Raw genomic sequence first — 16,103 nt, forward strand, 5'->3', positions numbered from 1 at the left:
CCCCCCCCCCCCCCCAGCAACCAGTCAGTGACTGTGGGGGGGGGAGGTCCCTCATTGGTCGATCTTGCTGACTGGGGGCGGGGAGGGTCACCCCGCAGCTGATCACAAGATGGCCAATCACTCACTGCGGCTGCTTCTAGGAGCGCCACAGTGTTCCACTCCCCAGCCGGCGCTTGCAGGGGGAGCACCAGCACTCCTACCTGCCCCCCCACCCATTGCCTAAGCAGCGAACACAGCCAGTCCAGGGGCTCAATGGGGCCATGGGGCTTCCCTCCCCAGGTGGGCTCAGGTGGCAGTAGCAGTGCCTGGCCCCAACTACCTTTCCTCAGGGTCCTCCACCCCACAGGGCTCAGGTAGCCACAGCCGTGCCTGGCCCCCACTCTTCCTCCTCAGGGTCTTGTACCCCACAAGGCTCAGGTGGTCACAGCCATGCCTGGCCACACTACCTCTGATGGTACGTGACCCACCTGAAAGTGAGGGCTAGGGTTAAGGTGCCCCTACCCGCCTTTCACCGGGGTGGTAACTGGCCTGGTATTTCCTGGGGGCTCCCACACCACTGAGAGCCTCACCAGCAGGGTGCAGTTTTAGGTCATGCCCAGGACCAGGAGCCTCCAAGCCATCCCCTACAGCTCCTGCCCTTACCTCCAGGATGTTGCATGGAGTCTTACAGCCAGGCAGTTTTACTGCCTGGCTTGCAAGCAGCGAACTGCTCTCTTTCTATACATGGCCAGAGATCTAAAATGGCAACTGCAATCAAGCACCTGCTGGCTGCTTGGCTTTGCTCTTAAAGTGGCAGGTACCAACAATGCCCTGCCACATACCTCCCCCCTTAAAATAGATCCTGGGGGAGGTTTCCTCTGCTGCTCTTCCAAAGCAGGCTCCCCTCAGAGCCTGTGAAAGCCCTCAGGTGGCAAGCACCCCCAAAGGTCCTCTGCCACACACCTCCCCACTTAGAATGACATTCGAGGGCTTCGCTTGGCTGCCTTCTCTGCTGGCTTTGTCCCAGCCTGCTGCAGCCCCTTCCACAAGGCGAGCACCCCAAAGGTGCTCCGCCACATATATAAAAGTGAGGAAGAAGTGCATGCTTTTTGCATTTGGGCAGGCAGAAAAATGAGGAGGGAGGAAAAATTCCATGAACTTCAGAAGGAATAATAGAGAACAATCTAGTCTTGTTGTTGGACTCTCACAGAATTTTTTTTTTTTGTGGGAGGTGCTCAGATAGTAATAATGGTGCCTAATTAAAAATTACTCACATAGTGTCAACAGCAGTACAGCTGATGAGGTGGAAATGTAATGGGAATGCAAACATTGTGCTATGCAGACACGATAGCTAGATTTAAACTAGATTAGCCATTCTGTTTGGGAATGCATGGTAGAAAAACCCGTTTGTGTCTATTTTCTGTGTCTAATGGAACCCTGACCTGTTTCTCTGCAAATTAATTTTCCTATTTATTGATTTTCCTCTCCCAAGCTGAGTGCTCCATTGTAGGTAACTCCCATTTCACAACATTTGATGGTCGTTATTTTACTTTTCTTGGGATTTGCCAATATGTTCTGGTAAAAGGCACTGGGAAAGACAAATTTACAGTCATTTTACGGAATGCTCCATGTGGACAGGTGAGGTTATACTTTTATACATTTGCAATGCTAAATGGGTACATAAATGTTTTAGGTAGTCTCATGTAGACAGCCATTGAAAATTTACCTGGGCATGAAACAGCTTTGAACAAAATTGAAACACCTTTGCTGCTTTTTATTAATGAGTGGCTAAATACATGTTATTCATAGCCTGTATTTTATACTAATATATGACCACTGTCCTTTGTAAAATCGGTTGCAGCCTTTCTTGGGCTTAAATCTATGGAGTCTGTCATCCATTCATGATTACACATTTATCTACATATTTGGTTACATCTTGAGCAGGTGTTTTAGATAAATACTTTTGCTGACAAGTTGGAGCAGGTTTACTATACCATCATCTAGATAAGGCATTTCATAGCAGCTTACAATATTTAGTTGATGTTTTGTGGGCTATCTCTGCTCTTGGAATGCTAAATTTAAGAAATGTGTTAACTGAAATGCATATTATTTTCAGGTTGAAGGGTACCATGTATTTAAAGCACACATGATTTAAAAAACTTAGAATGTTGCTAGTCTAACTTAGTACTTTTTGTCCTTTTAAGGCACTTTATTATACGTTAATTTATCATTGTTTTGGGGAATTATCCTTCTTATGATAGTCAGAAATCACAGGTGTATTCCAAGGGGAAGGGAAGAGTCTTGTATTTGTGAAATCTAGGGTGGGTAGTTTTAGAGATGTCATTCTGGTGTTGAAATGTGCACCTGGACCCATATGAGGTGACCCTTGCTTTTATTAGGAACTACAGTGCAGTCAGGCTTTAGGAATGGGCACAGGAATCTTCCATTTAGACCCATATTTAAAATTGGAGCTTTAGGTTGCTTGCTACTTCATTTCCATTAATAAAAATAATTGGTTCTGCACATCTTGTGCAGTGCCCTACCTGGCATAAATATACTGTATTTGCACTCACTGTTATGTGCACTTTTCCATGGTTTTTCCAGGTTAACATTTTTGGGCACTGGTCCACAAAAGTCTCATCTAATGATGATACTCATGGTTGTTTTATATAGAAGTTTTGTTCTGTATGAACAAGCTGAAACTTATTTATCTTCTGAAAAAAAAACTTTGAATTTTTTTTAATTCATTTTTGCTCAGAAACTTGACCACGCATGCATCCAGTCTATCATGTTAATTCTTGAAGATGATATGAATAAACAAGTTACTGTTACCAGGAACGGTGATGTCCAAATGGGCCCTAACCAGGGTCTTAACATTAATGGTAAGAAATATATGGATAGGAGTGCCACTAAAGTTCACATTTTTCTTTGTTTTTTCTAATGCTTTTTATTACACTTTTTCTATGTAAATAATTCTTAAGAAAACCATGAAAGATGCCATCACTGTTAAAAACTGACTTTAAGATTTTAAATTGCCTATGGAATACTGTACATACTCAGATACAGGGTGCACACTTTGCAATAGTGTAAGTCACTCCACTTCAGGGGGAAGTTTCCTCTCAAAGTGAAAAATAACTGTATGTTGGTATACCCAGTGTGTGTCTGCTTCCCTAGCCAATTCATTCTTGGGTAGTTTCCCTCCTGATCTTGCCATTACTGTCAGTGAATAAGTCTCATCCACTCACTCACTTGGTTTCACCAGATATTGGCAGTTAGGTGGATGAGACAGCTTACAGTGTCCCTCAGTGTATGCCCCCAAATTGTTCTCAGGTTAGGGGAAAAGCGCTGAGGAGAGTGCCCCCATCTACTGTACCTAGCTGCTGATGTGCCTCAGAAGAAGTGAGTGAATGGGGCTTATTTTTTTTTGGTAGCAGTACTGGAATGATTCAATGTCCAATATTTAATGAAAGCAGCTGTCTTGAGAGGTCTGCTGCAGAATAAAGTTAAAGGTAAGTTACCCCCAAGGACACTTACAGAAATTTAACCTACCCTGAATTTATTTTCTGTAGGATCATCCTGGGTGCAGACAGCAGAGACAATGTGATCTGATTGGGCCTGATAAAGCAATCTACAGCCATGAACAAAGAGAAATGCACAACTGCAGACTGGTTTAAAAGGGCCCGATCCTTTGAAAATTTGAACACGCTCCAGAATAGTACATTTTGTAACTTGGGTCTGTGGAGCTTTCAGCCTTTTGCTTTTTTACAGAATAGGAGGGATGAAAGGGAGTGCAAGGAGTTTGTTCTAGGTTTTTTTTTTCAGCCAGCATTAGAGGATACAGCAGGTGTATTGGAGCCCCCCCACCGGGTGGGGGGATCCTATCCATCCAGTCCACCCTCCAGCATGGCTGGGGAACCCCAAGAATAAGTTCCCTTTGCTCCCTTCCCCCCCCCCATTTTGAAAACAGTGTCAGGCTGGTAGGGGGAGAGTGGCATTGCTTTGGAGGCCAGGCTGTAGGCTGGCAGCAAGCAGCTGGAATCATCAGCTCCCGGACCTAACAACAAACTTCTGTTGGGTCCGGGGGACTGTTGTAACTCACAGTGCTTCCTGCAAACTACTATGAGTTGCAATGGGGAGCTGCTCTTCCCCCAACTGATATTGATGAAATGGGTCCAGCATTATTTTAGTTTGTGTGAAGTTATTGCAAGCAAAGATTGAAGAGAGAAAATGTGGCTTAATGTCATCCGCATGAGACAGACACCTAAGAATTCCTGAGTTCTGTTCTGGACTGTGACTGAGGAGAAGTTGGGATGTTAGTATTTCTGAAGTTAAGGTTGAAGATAGCATTTGATTATCTAATTCTGAGCACACTTGTTAACCTGAAGGTAAGCTCGGGTAGAAGTAAGTTAATAGGCTTAAACTGATTGTAGGATGTTCTGATTATCAAAATAAATTTTGAGGGAAGCCTTGTAAATATTAAGGTGACACATTAAAGCTCTGACTTCTGGAAAATGTGGGTATATAGTTAAACAAAGTTTAAATGACCTTGGTTCTGCCTTTTGGTGTTCTCAGTAGTTTATAGAACCTCTTTGCCTGTGATAAAAAGGGTGTGCGAAACGGGCTGTATTCAATTTGGATTCAGCCCGTATTGGGGACAGTGATTTGATTCGTTGATTTGGATCACCATCCCTGATTTGATTCGGCCAAATCTGAAGATTCTATGCTGATTTGGAGAATCAGTGATTTGGCCGTAGACACAGCTTTAAGAGAATTTTTCTACGTACCTCAAGGTGGTAGGCACGACTCATGATCACTGAGATGCCGGGGTGGATGGAGCATTCCACAGGAGCCCACCATGTGCTCGGTGGTAAACCCAGAAATGGACCAGAAGTATTTCCAGTCTACTTCCAGGTCCACCACTGAGCATGCGGGGGCTCCCCCTGCACCCTTCCCAGCTTGGCGATCAGCTGTGGGGGGACCCTGGGTTTCCTCCCAGACCCAGGAGGCACCGGTCGCCGAGGTGCGGGGGGCCACCCAGTGCGCTCCCCCGCAGACCCAGAAATGGACCAGAAGTGCTTCTGGTCCACTTCTGGGTCTGCTATCAAGCATGCTAGGGACCCCCTCGTACTCCTGTGGGATGCTCCATGCACCCCACCATTGAAGCATTCACAAGCTGCCTGGTACCTTGAGGTATGTAGAAAAAACATTTAAAGCTGTGTCTATGTTTGAATTATCGAATCTTTCCCAATCTCTATGAATCAATTTGGAGGATTCTGATTCAATTCAGAGCAATTTAAAGAGTCTCCTGATTCAATTCAGAGATTTGGCTACTGAATTGGACCAAATCTCTGCCAAATTGAATCAGCAACTGAAGCTTTGCACAGCCCTAATAAATACCTTGGCATAGGTTGACATACTTTTAAATTGTAAAGGTCTGAACAGTTTGGTAGATATTAAGTCAATTGAGCATTTTAAAGTCTCATAAACTTAAGCCTTTTGTCTGCAGCTTAAAACAATTTAAATCTCTTTCACTGCAGTTAATGCATCAGAATGTATATAGATTTTCTCTAAGGGTGACTAGGTCTAAAGTGTCTGCAACTGCAGGGAGTCTAACCGCCATGAGTAGCAAATAGAATGATTGTAAAATTTCATTTCTCTAGTGCAGGAATGTCAAACTCACCTACCCCTTGGGCCTGCATCTGGACCACAAGGCTCCTCATGTGGTACATCTGCCAGGGTGAGCAGCATCAGGGAACCATGGGGATTAACATAGGCATTGTTCAGCTGCCCAATGCTGGAAGATGTCTCCAGTGGGGTTGTGTATGCATATTTCAGTGGTGGGCCTGTCCCCTGAATTCCTGGCTCCTGCAGGCCATTGGCATCCCTGCACTAGTGTACCCAGGAGAAAGCTGAACTGAATGACTACTTTGCCTCGGTCTTTCACTGTACCAAGGGGAAAACCACACCAGGTAGAGTAGAGGATGAGCACGGTTGGAATAATCACTTTCCTACTTTTGCCATAGAATTGGTTATATGACAAATTAAAAAAAATTAGACATATACAAGTCAGTGGGACCAGATAATCTTCATCCAAGAGTGCTGAAAGAGCTGGCCAAAGTCATTGCAGAAGCCCTGGTGAAACTCTTCCACAACTTGTGGCACTCTGGAGAAGTCCCTGAGGACTGGAAGAGGTCCAACATTTTTCCCATCCACAAGAAGGGCAGAAGGGAGGACCTGGGTAACTATAAGCCAATCAGCCTAACTTCCATCCTAGGGGAAATCCTAGAAAAGTTCATCAAGGAGTCTATCTGTGATAAGCTTGCAGAAGGTAAGGCTTTGAATGACAGCCATCATGGCTTCATTGCGGGCAGATCTTGCCTTACCAACCTCATCTCCTTCCATGACCAGGTAATTCGCCACCTGGACACAAGAGAGCAGGTTGACATTGTATACCTTGACTTTCAAAAGGCCTTTGATCTAGTATCCCACAATGTCCTCATGACAAAATTGGAGGATTGTGGGCTTAACTCCAAGACAGTCAGGTGGGTGAGAAGGTGGCTGCAGGATAGGACCCAGAGAATCGTAGCGAACGGATCTGTCGTCCTGGTGAGAAGTGGGCAGCGGTGTCCCACTGGGATCGGTGCTTGGCCCAGTACTTTCAACATCTTTATTAATGATTTGGATGTGGGAGTGAAGAGCTCACTGGCCAAGTCTGCAGATGACACCAAGTTGTGGGGGAGCATGGTCACGCTTAAAGATAGGCTACAGATACAGACGGACCTAGACAGGCTAGCAATTTCGGCGGATCGGAATCTGATGAAGTTCAATGTCAAGAAATGTAAAGTGCTCCCTTGGGATGAGCCATCCCCCACACACCTACAGACTTGGTGGCACCAAACTGACTAGCACCATGAATGAAAGGGACCTGGGGGTAATAACAGACCGTGGTATGAATATGAGCCAGCAGTGCAATGCCGTAACTTGTAGGACAAATATACTCTGGCATGCATCAATCGATGCATCTCCAGCAAAACCAAGGAGGCAATTCTTCCGCTTTAGTCAGCACTGGTGAGACCACAGCTGGAGTACTGCATCCAGTTCTGGGCACCACACTTTAACAAGGACATGGACAAGCTTGTGAGAGTCCAAGGAAGGGCCACTCTTATGATCAGAGTGTTAAAAGGCAAGCCATACAAGGAAAGGCTGAGGGATCTGGGACTCTTCAGCCTGAGGAAAAGAAGGCTGAGAGGGGACCTGGTGGCAGTTTACCACTGCACTAGGGGAGTACATCAAGGGCTCAGTGAGCAACTGTTCACTAGGGCACCCAAGGGGAAAACCAGGAGTAATGGCCACAATCTCCTGGAAGACCGATTCAGGCTCAACACTAAGAAAAACTTCTTCGCAGTCAAGGTAGAATAAACTCCCTCCAGAGGTGGTGCAATTGCCTACTCTGGAAATCTTCAAAAGGAGATTAGACAGACACCTTGTTGGGGTCACCTGACCCCCAGTTATCTCTCCTGTTTGGTGCAGGGGTCTGGAACTAATGACCTTCCAAGGTCTCTTCCAGCCTTACAAACTATGAATTTATTAGGAAGGTGTGGGGTAGGAACTGAATAGAGCTTTTGTTTACATTTGAAATATGTATTTACTTGAACATAAGATGACTCTGAATATGAGAGAACCCCCCAGTAATTAAATTCTATACAAGTACTCCTCACTTAATGTCTTCCCAGTTAACGTTGTTTTGTTATTACATCACTGATGTATTAGAGAACATACTTGTTTAAAGTCGCGCAATGTTCAGTTATTATGTTGTTTGGCTGCCACCTGCTAGTAGGCAACTACTGTGATGTAATTGGATTCGTTTAACATCGTTTTGCTTAAAGTCACATTTTTCAAGAATGTAACTACAACGAGGAGTAGCTGTTTATGGAAATTTATAAGTTTGATGTAATTTTCTAGGTATAGAATCTAATTATTAGAGATTTGCCTTGAGTTTGTCTCCCTACCACTACTACAGCAGGCAAAATAAATCTGGAGGGGTTAGGCCCCTGCCCTCTGCCCCGCCTGCAGTCTTCCTGCCCTACCTTTACTGTCAAACCCTGCTCAGGCTCTGTTTCCTCCCCAAGCATGATGTGGAAGTGAGCTACATGTGACAATAAGGTAGGGGGAAAGGGACAGAGAGGGAAGAAACTGCAGAGAGGAGCAGAATACTGTTGTGGATCTGAATCTGGTCCCACTCCTGCCTGCTGTAAGCTTTAGCACAGATACTCCATAAACACACTTTTTAGCAGCACTTTTATACCTACTGAAGCGCAGGGGTTATACAATTTGCCTGAAGTTAAATAGGAAGTCTGGCTAACAGAAAAATACACATCCTTTATCTCTTGTAAGTCTTAGTTTGGCATGGGCTGTACTCCTCATCAGAGACATCATGTTGCAGATGCTATTTTGTCAAGGACGGTAGAAAGTGAGAATAGTTTCTGGTTAAGTAGCCAACATACAGGAAAGTGATGAAAAACATTTTATGTTGAGTAGTGTGTGCTAGTTGTGATTTCTGGTTCATTTTGTTAAGGGGTGAAGATGTGGTGCATGCTAGAGAAAGGAAGAGATTTGGGAAGAATGGTAATTGCATAGGTTTCCTTAACTGTATTTCTGTGTTTGTTCAAAAATTATTGGGCACTTAACATGCATGCCGTGAGTCGGCTCCAACATGCTGCAAATCAGTCTGTCGGAACAGACTTGATTAACAGAGTCTGCTGGAGCACATAATTGATGCGCACGGCGCTGCATCGGGAGCATGTGTGCGAGCAGCACAGCACGCATCGGTGCTGAGAACATAGCAGGTGGTGCACTTTGAACTAAAACACATTCAATGTGCTTTAATTCAAAGCGCACCACCGCCATTTTCTCAGTGCTGGCACACGCTGTGCCACTTATGCACCTGCACCCAATGCAGGGTTGGGCGCTTTTAATTAGCATGGACCACTAATTAAAAGTCCCTGGCACTGTGTCGGGAACATGTCTAAAAATGCCCAGTTAAAGGGAAGCGGTTAAAGGCACAGTACTGGTCATAGTGAAAAATATTTCAAACTACGAAAAATTAATTTTGTGTTTCTCTTCTGTTACTTACAGGGGATATTGAAATTCGAAACTTGTCATCTTTATTTGTGCAGCTGAAAACTAGATTTGGCTTAAAGATTTTGTTTGCTAAGGATGGAGAGAGACTATACATTCAAGTTGATAGCAGCTGGAAGAGAAGAACATTAGGACTTTGTGGAACTTTTAATGGAAACTTAAGAGATGACTTTCTGTAAGTGTTACATGTGTGTTTTGGGCTAAATTTAGTAACAAATGAAATATTCAGATAAATCTAATCAGCTAATAAAGACATTTCACTAATACTTTCATATTTTAGTAAGTCAGCCAACCAAAAATACCCTGAGTTTAATGCAAACAATTTCATTTATGATAATCACTTTTTAACATTAAACTGGATCCTATAGTTTATATCGGGGTTCTCAACTTTTTTCGAGTCACAGCACTCCTTGTTCATCTCAAGGCACCCGTTGGAAAATCCCAGCCCTTAATTTTCACTTGTGTTTTGACTACAGAAAAATAATAGAACAGTTCTTCTGTTGCAGAGAACTCAGACCAGAACAGAATGTTTTTAACACTATGAATTCTTACTTGAAATCTCTGGTTTTCTCTTCTGAATCATGTTTGCACAACCTAAAAGTGACAATATTGCTTGGCACACTGGATGAGAATCAGTGCTTTATACAATCAATATTTCTTTGTAAAGTTTTCAGTAATTAGGGTATTTAACCTACTTTTATCTTTATCATGGAGGTAAGATGCATGAGCTCTTACAGAGAGAGTGTTGCCTGGTGATTAGGGGAGGGGCCTGGGTATAGAGATTCATAAGATGAACTCCTGGTCCCTCTGAAGTCAGTAGAAAAACTCCTTTTGGCTGCATTGGGGTGAAGATTTAATTCCTGGGCCTTATTTCTAGTTTGCTATGTGACACCAAAAAAGCCCCAGGGAAGTGTGTGAGTTATACAGGGGCTGGGGAGCCAGGTCAAACTGATGCATTGCCTCTTTCAGTAAAGCACTATTTGTTTAGGGGTATTTTGGTTGGGTTTTTTTTCCCCATGTATGTCAGCACCCTTTGTTTTTACGCTGCCTATATCAAATAAAACTTCAATTCCTTTGATTTATCCAGTGGATAGGATTTTTTTTTTTTACTAAGGAAAACAATTCTGAAACCATGCTGGTTTTATTTCCATGATATGTGAAAGATGCTCTGCAAGTCATTTTTAGTTTTCAGAAGGATTAGCATGTGATCAGTAAAGCTTATTGAACTTGATCCTGATTTGATTTCTTTCTCTGACTTGATAGCTCCAGTACATCCTATCAGCATGTAGCACCACAGCTGATAAAATGGCAAAGTCCAATATTGATGTCATCCTTCCTTAATCACTTACTTCCTCCTGAACTTGTCTCGCATTTTCTTAAGTTTGACCGCAGCACTGAAAGGGAGAATCCTTTCATCATAAAATATACACTTTTCTCAGGTCTTGTGTTCTGCTTCCTTCTCAAGACTCAGTTTTTAAGAGCAAATAGAACTGTCAGAAATATTCAATGAAAAAACAATTTTAAAACATGAAAATTTGACCTACGTGTCATTTTTTGATGCTTCACTTCAACATCCACATTTTAGCAGTGGTCCAAGTCTTCTGTCGCTTATATCCTATTCAATTCTGATTTTAAGGTAGCTGTGTGCAGCGCAAGGATGACAGGCTGAATTTAAGAATATTTCCACAACAGTAACGTTTCACTTGGCGTTAATCCTGCTAGTCTTTTTATATTTTTGGTATGGAGCCTTTTTGGAGGAACAGTTTGAATGTTGAATTTAGTTGTTTGAAATTATTTGAGTTGCTGAGTCTGATCAATGTGGTCAGTAGACTCATCAGCATTTTATTTTAATTGTTCAGAGGAAATAGCTGCACTTCTTATGCACGTCAGCTATGTAGGTTAGTGTCTTCCCCACCACCACCCAAGGGCTTGATCCCTAGTTTTACTTGAACAGTTGCTGGGAAGGGTGCAGAGCTCAACCAACACATTGCTGGTGCTGATTCAGAGACATAGCAAAGTGGCTTTGTACTACCCCATTAAGTAGTATTGGAGAGGACCTCTGGTCATCCTGTACTTGAAGAGGTACAGTCACAGTTCCCTGAAAATATTGGAAGACATGTCATTCTACAGAGATGTGGCACAGGAAAAGTAGGCCGTCAAACACTTTCCCTATCCTTCTGCCAGAATAAGGCCAGACTGTTCTTTCTTCTCCCTTATAATGAACAAAAGTTTAAAAGGTGACTGTCATCCCACCTGCTGTTCAAATTCAGTGCATTTTTCTTTTCATAATTTGAACAGAAGAATAACAACTTTACAGCCAAGAAAAATATCATAAATGAAAAAATGCTCAAAATAAAATGGCAAATTGTATAAACAAAAATGAAAGGAAAATATTAATCACTTTAGCATATCTCCACCAAGAGGGAATTCCTGTCCCATAACTTATACACAGCTGCCACCTAGCCTGATGCATCTTTTCTTGAATAAATTTGGTTTTCTTTTATTTTAATATTCTGACTAGTGTAACCCTCCTCAGTAGATATTGCTGAAAATAGTTTTGTATTAAAATTTACTTTTGAATACATTACAAATAAGACCGTTTCACATGTCACACTTAAACAACAGTCTTGGCCTTCCTTTCTTAAAATCATTTCTGTATTAAATAATAAAATTGGTCAATGATGGACTTTTTTCCTTCAGAAAAATGGACGCACAACAAACGAATATGCTGTAAGGTTAGAATTATTCTCAATACTTTTCAGTATTATATGTTTGGAGATAAACATCAAAAATTGCAAATTTAGTATGTATGTGGAATTTGTATGATTGTTATAAGGTCTTTATGAATGGGGTTACTTAATGTCTTATGAAACACTTGTAATGTTACACAGAATACTTGTAAGATCTTGATTTACCTTTCCAAAGTGTTTCTTTAACTAACATCAGGCATGGTATTAGCTTTTGTTGATTCATAGGTAGGGACCTTCCGAAAATTGTGGCAATGGCTCTTGTAATCTTGCTCAGTTTGTTGCATTCCCAACTCTTTCCACCCCGCACCCGGCTCCGATTGGCAGAGGGCCCCAGTAGCTCTGCCACTTGGTGCTGATTAGCTGTGAGGCAAAAAGCATGGGTTTTAAATTTATAGTGCTGTTTTTGCCCCCACAACAAGTGGTGGGGCTGCTGGGGCCCCTTGGCCTATCAGTGGTGGGAGGCAAAAATGGTGGCATATTTAAAACTGCGGTATTTGCCTCCTGGCCAAGGCGAGCAGTGGGGCTCCTGGGACCTCTCTGCTGATTGGGTAAGGGGGGTGCACAGCAAATTAGCAAAATCAAAGGAGCCACTGCACAGCACACTTCCACCATGATTTCAATAGGTCCCTATTCATAGGTAGTTTTTGATCCTTGAAAAGGAAAACATCTCTGAGAGAATTTTGTTAATTATATTTCACTATCTACCTCTACTAGAAGAAAGTTTAATCAGCACTATAAAAATATGCATAATTCCACTGTCATACGGAGACACTGGGATTAATGAGAGAAATGCAAGCAGACATTAATAGCTGTTTGATGTGATAAGGCATTCTAAAACATTTACTTTACCTTTTCTTTTCTCTTTAGTTCTCCAGCAGGGATGGTTGAAGGAACCCCACAACTTCATGCCAATGCCTGGAAAGTTTCCTCATCCTGTTTTGTGCCTGTCAACATCCCTGTGGTTGATCCTTGTAATATTAATCAACAAAATGGTATGTTCTCACCTGGGAATTTTGATTTGGATTGATTTTAGCCACTTCATTAGGTCAGAATGTTGTTCCCTATATAATCTGAGTCTCATAGTTACTTGCAGCTCATATACGAATATTATTTTAAATTCAATCTATACATTGAAATTATCCCCCATTTCCTTTCCCCTCTTGCTTTAGTAAACATCCTTTTTTGGCTTGTTTAATTCCTATAATATATCAAGTGAAATAAGCCTGGGCACCTACTAATTTGGTTATTCATTTTGGACACACTTGTTTTTCAAGGAATGCATGCTTTGCAAGTTGGATGCCCTTGAGTCTAAATTTTACTCTGACGTGCTACATAGTGGTTACCTCCTTTGACTCAAGCAACTAGCCAGAATTTCAGGTTTATAGTTTGTTTCAGTTAGGATGGAGAATCTGGTCATAGAAATGGGTGTTTCTTTGAGAGAGTTTTTTTTTTTGTTGTTGTTTTTTTGTTTTAATGACAAAGGATACATATATCATGTATTAAATCCAATTTACCTTAGTGCAGAGGAATTGGACTTTCAAGTTCGGCTAGCACCAAAATACAAAAGTCTTCTCTGTAGACTTCTCCCTGGGACGTATTATTTGTCCAGACTGTATCTGGACCTTTCTTCACTGTCTTTCTGTGTCATACTGGCTGCTATATACTTTCTCACTTTTTTCTCTTTGTTCTGGCACACATGTTCAGTCAACTCCAACAATACCCAGATAAGCCCTCTGTCCAGATGGTTCAAATTCTTGAGTGCACCTGCCTGTGCTTTTGTTCTGGGTGGTAAACTGCACCTACTTTTAGGTTTGAGGTCTCTACATTTGTTCCTACAATTAACCCAAATGAAGGATGGTTATTAACATTTTCAGCAGGATTTAATCCAACCTGTAACAGATCACAGACCTTTTAGTAAGTTATGCACACATCCATGGATAGAATTTGATCTTAAATGTTTTTGTGTTTTGGGCATAACCTGAAAGCCTATAATCAGACTTACACGGGGTGTAGGCTGTAGCTGACTTTACCTCCATTGAAACCAGTGGGACTTAACCCTGTATAAAGACTCCAAAATGGTACCTGAGTATGCTGTAACCCTTAGGACTGACTAGAGTCTTAAGGTATTTTATGCCACCAGGGTCTAGAGTAGGGGTTGGCAATGTGTCCCAGCATGTGACCCACCAAGTTTCTGCACCCCACAAACTGCAAGAAGCATCCTGAAGCTCACTGTGCTTTTGGACATGTGGAGAAGCTGTGGTAGCAGCAGGGTCTGTTCTGCACCACATCTTGGACAGCAGCTGCAGTAGCAGTGACTGGGTCAAAGGTGTCAGCATGTTCTTGGGCAGCCTGGCACATGGCATAAAATAGCTTTGGGGTGCGTGGAGGAACTGCAGTTTCTGCCCCAGTGTCTCCTGCTGCAGCTGCTGCCCAGAACATGGTGCAGAACAAACTACATGCCTGCAGCTCCTTCTTATGTCTGGAAGTGTGCTGCACTTCAGGATGCTCCTCATAGTCTGCTGTGTCCCAAAGCTTGCTGGGTCACATGCTGGGAACAGCTGTAATGGCAGGATCTGGAACAGGGGCTCTGTCATATCCCTGACCAGACAGGGACTGATGGAGTAGTCAAGTAATCATTCATATAAGGCTGTGCTTGCTAGATCGCAGGTGGTGGGGATGCTTTGTGGGTAGGAACCTGTGTTGCTGGGGCTTGGGGTACAGAGTGGGACCTGCCTTCAATCATTGTATGGGCAAGGGTGCTATTCCCCAACTCCTTGTGAGTGTGCAAGGCTGAGGACTGTTGCCCTAGAGCAGGGGTGGCCAACCTGCAGCTTCGGAGCCACATGTGGCTCTTCAGAAGTTAATATGTGTCTTCTTGATTCTTTGCACAAGCACATGGTGACCATCTTCCATTTGGACACACCTAAAGATTCAAGGAGATGCATATTAACTTCTGGCAGGCCACATGTGGCTCTGGAGCTGCAGGTTGGCCATCCATGTCCTAGAGTGTTCAGAGGAACTAGGATTGCTCCAGTTGGTGCACCATTAGTTTTTCCCACTGCTGAGAAACTGGTTGCTGATGCCTGTTCTAGAGTATGATGGTTGGAGAATGGAAAGCCTGTTGCCACTAGGAAGGTGTGGGGCCAGTTTAGGACATGCATATAGTCATTTCCCGCAGGATTCCCTCTTCTTTCCTCTGGTCTGCTTGAAATAGTGCTCCACCCCTCCCTGATGTCAAGGCCAACCTATTTCACGTAGACATGAAGTAGCCAGTTTTGGGTAGCAGTCTTGGACCCTCCATAAATTGCCATACCCAGAAGTAGCTGACAACACATTTTGTTACTGTTAGTGTGACTGCCTGTGGTGCTGCAGGTGAGCTAACCTCCCAGAAGGGAGGTTTCATGACACCATGTGGCATAGGGATGGCCAGCTAAGGATCAGGTTTCCAAATTCAGGACAGAAGTCCCGTTTCAGAAATTCATTATTGATGCAAGAGCATGGTTCTAACACTTGAGTCCATAACATACTGGACAGCTGAACACTTTATACAAGGAAGCGCTAAGGATGTATGACGCATTGTGACAGTTGTAGTCGATCACCTGATGCAGAACCCAGCATGTTAGTTGATGAGGCTGCCAGATCACGGGTAGTGGGTTGAAAAGAGGAAGATGAATATCCACTGGGCTTTCTTGGCAGCTCTGGGGGAAACAAATGGAGGGTTTGGAAGGCAAGGAGGTTTTCATGTGGAAAAAGGTAGAAGGAAAGAGCAGAAAGAGCTGGGCTCCTGGAGAGTAACGGAACTGGGTGCCCAAGGTGAGTGATTGTTCTTTAAGGAGACGATACTCAGAGCCCAAAGGGTGACAATCCCAACGAGAAGCAAAGGGAGCAAGAGTGCCCAAAAGCCCCCCTGGCTCACCAAGGGCATTCGTGAATGCCTGATTGCCAAAAAGAAGGCCTACACCAGTGGAAGGGGGAGGGACTATCACCAAAGGGGATTTTCCTCCACTGCTTGGGTCTGTGGGGGGGGCTGTTAGGAAAGCTAAGGCAGATATGGAACTAGGGCTAGCATCAAGGATCAAGGATAACAAAAAGTCCTTTTTTAAATGCATAGGGAGAATGAAGAAGGCCCCAGGTAATGTGGGGCCCCTGCAGGATATGCTAGGCAATCTGGTGGTTGCACCAGAGGAGAAAGCAGACCTCTTTAACAATTTCTTTGCCTCCATTTTCTTGTGGAGG

The 16,103-nt window shown here is 43.3% G+C and overlaps 1 protein-coding gene across 1 annotated transcript in view; it reads left to right on the plus strand.

Annotated features, from left to right (window-relative positions):
* The window catches only part of OTOGL (otogelin like), a 187,639-nt gene that overhangs the window by 44,072 nt on the left and 127,464 nt on the right, over positions 1–16,103 (plus strand). Inside the window, exons 15-18 of the mRNA XM_019514788.1 lie at positions 1,472–1,617; positions 2,738–2,861; positions 9,115–9,292; positions 12,735–12,859. Coding sequence (XP_019370333.1) covers positions 1,472–1,617; positions 2,738–2,861; positions 9,115–9,292; positions 12,735–12,859 — 573 coding nt within the window. The remainder of the gene's footprint in view (positions 1–1,471; positions 1,618–2,737; positions 2,862–9,114; positions 9,293–12,734; positions 12,860–16,103) is intronic.

This window comes from Gavialis gangeticus, unplaced genomic scaffold, assembly GCF_001723915.1.
Source record: "Gavialis gangeticus isolate Ggan-Ray unplaced genomic scaffold, GavGan_comp1, whole genome shotgun sequence".
Taxonomy (NCBI): Eukaryota; Metazoa; Chordata; order Crocodylia; family Gavialidae; genus Gavialis; species Gavialis gangeticus.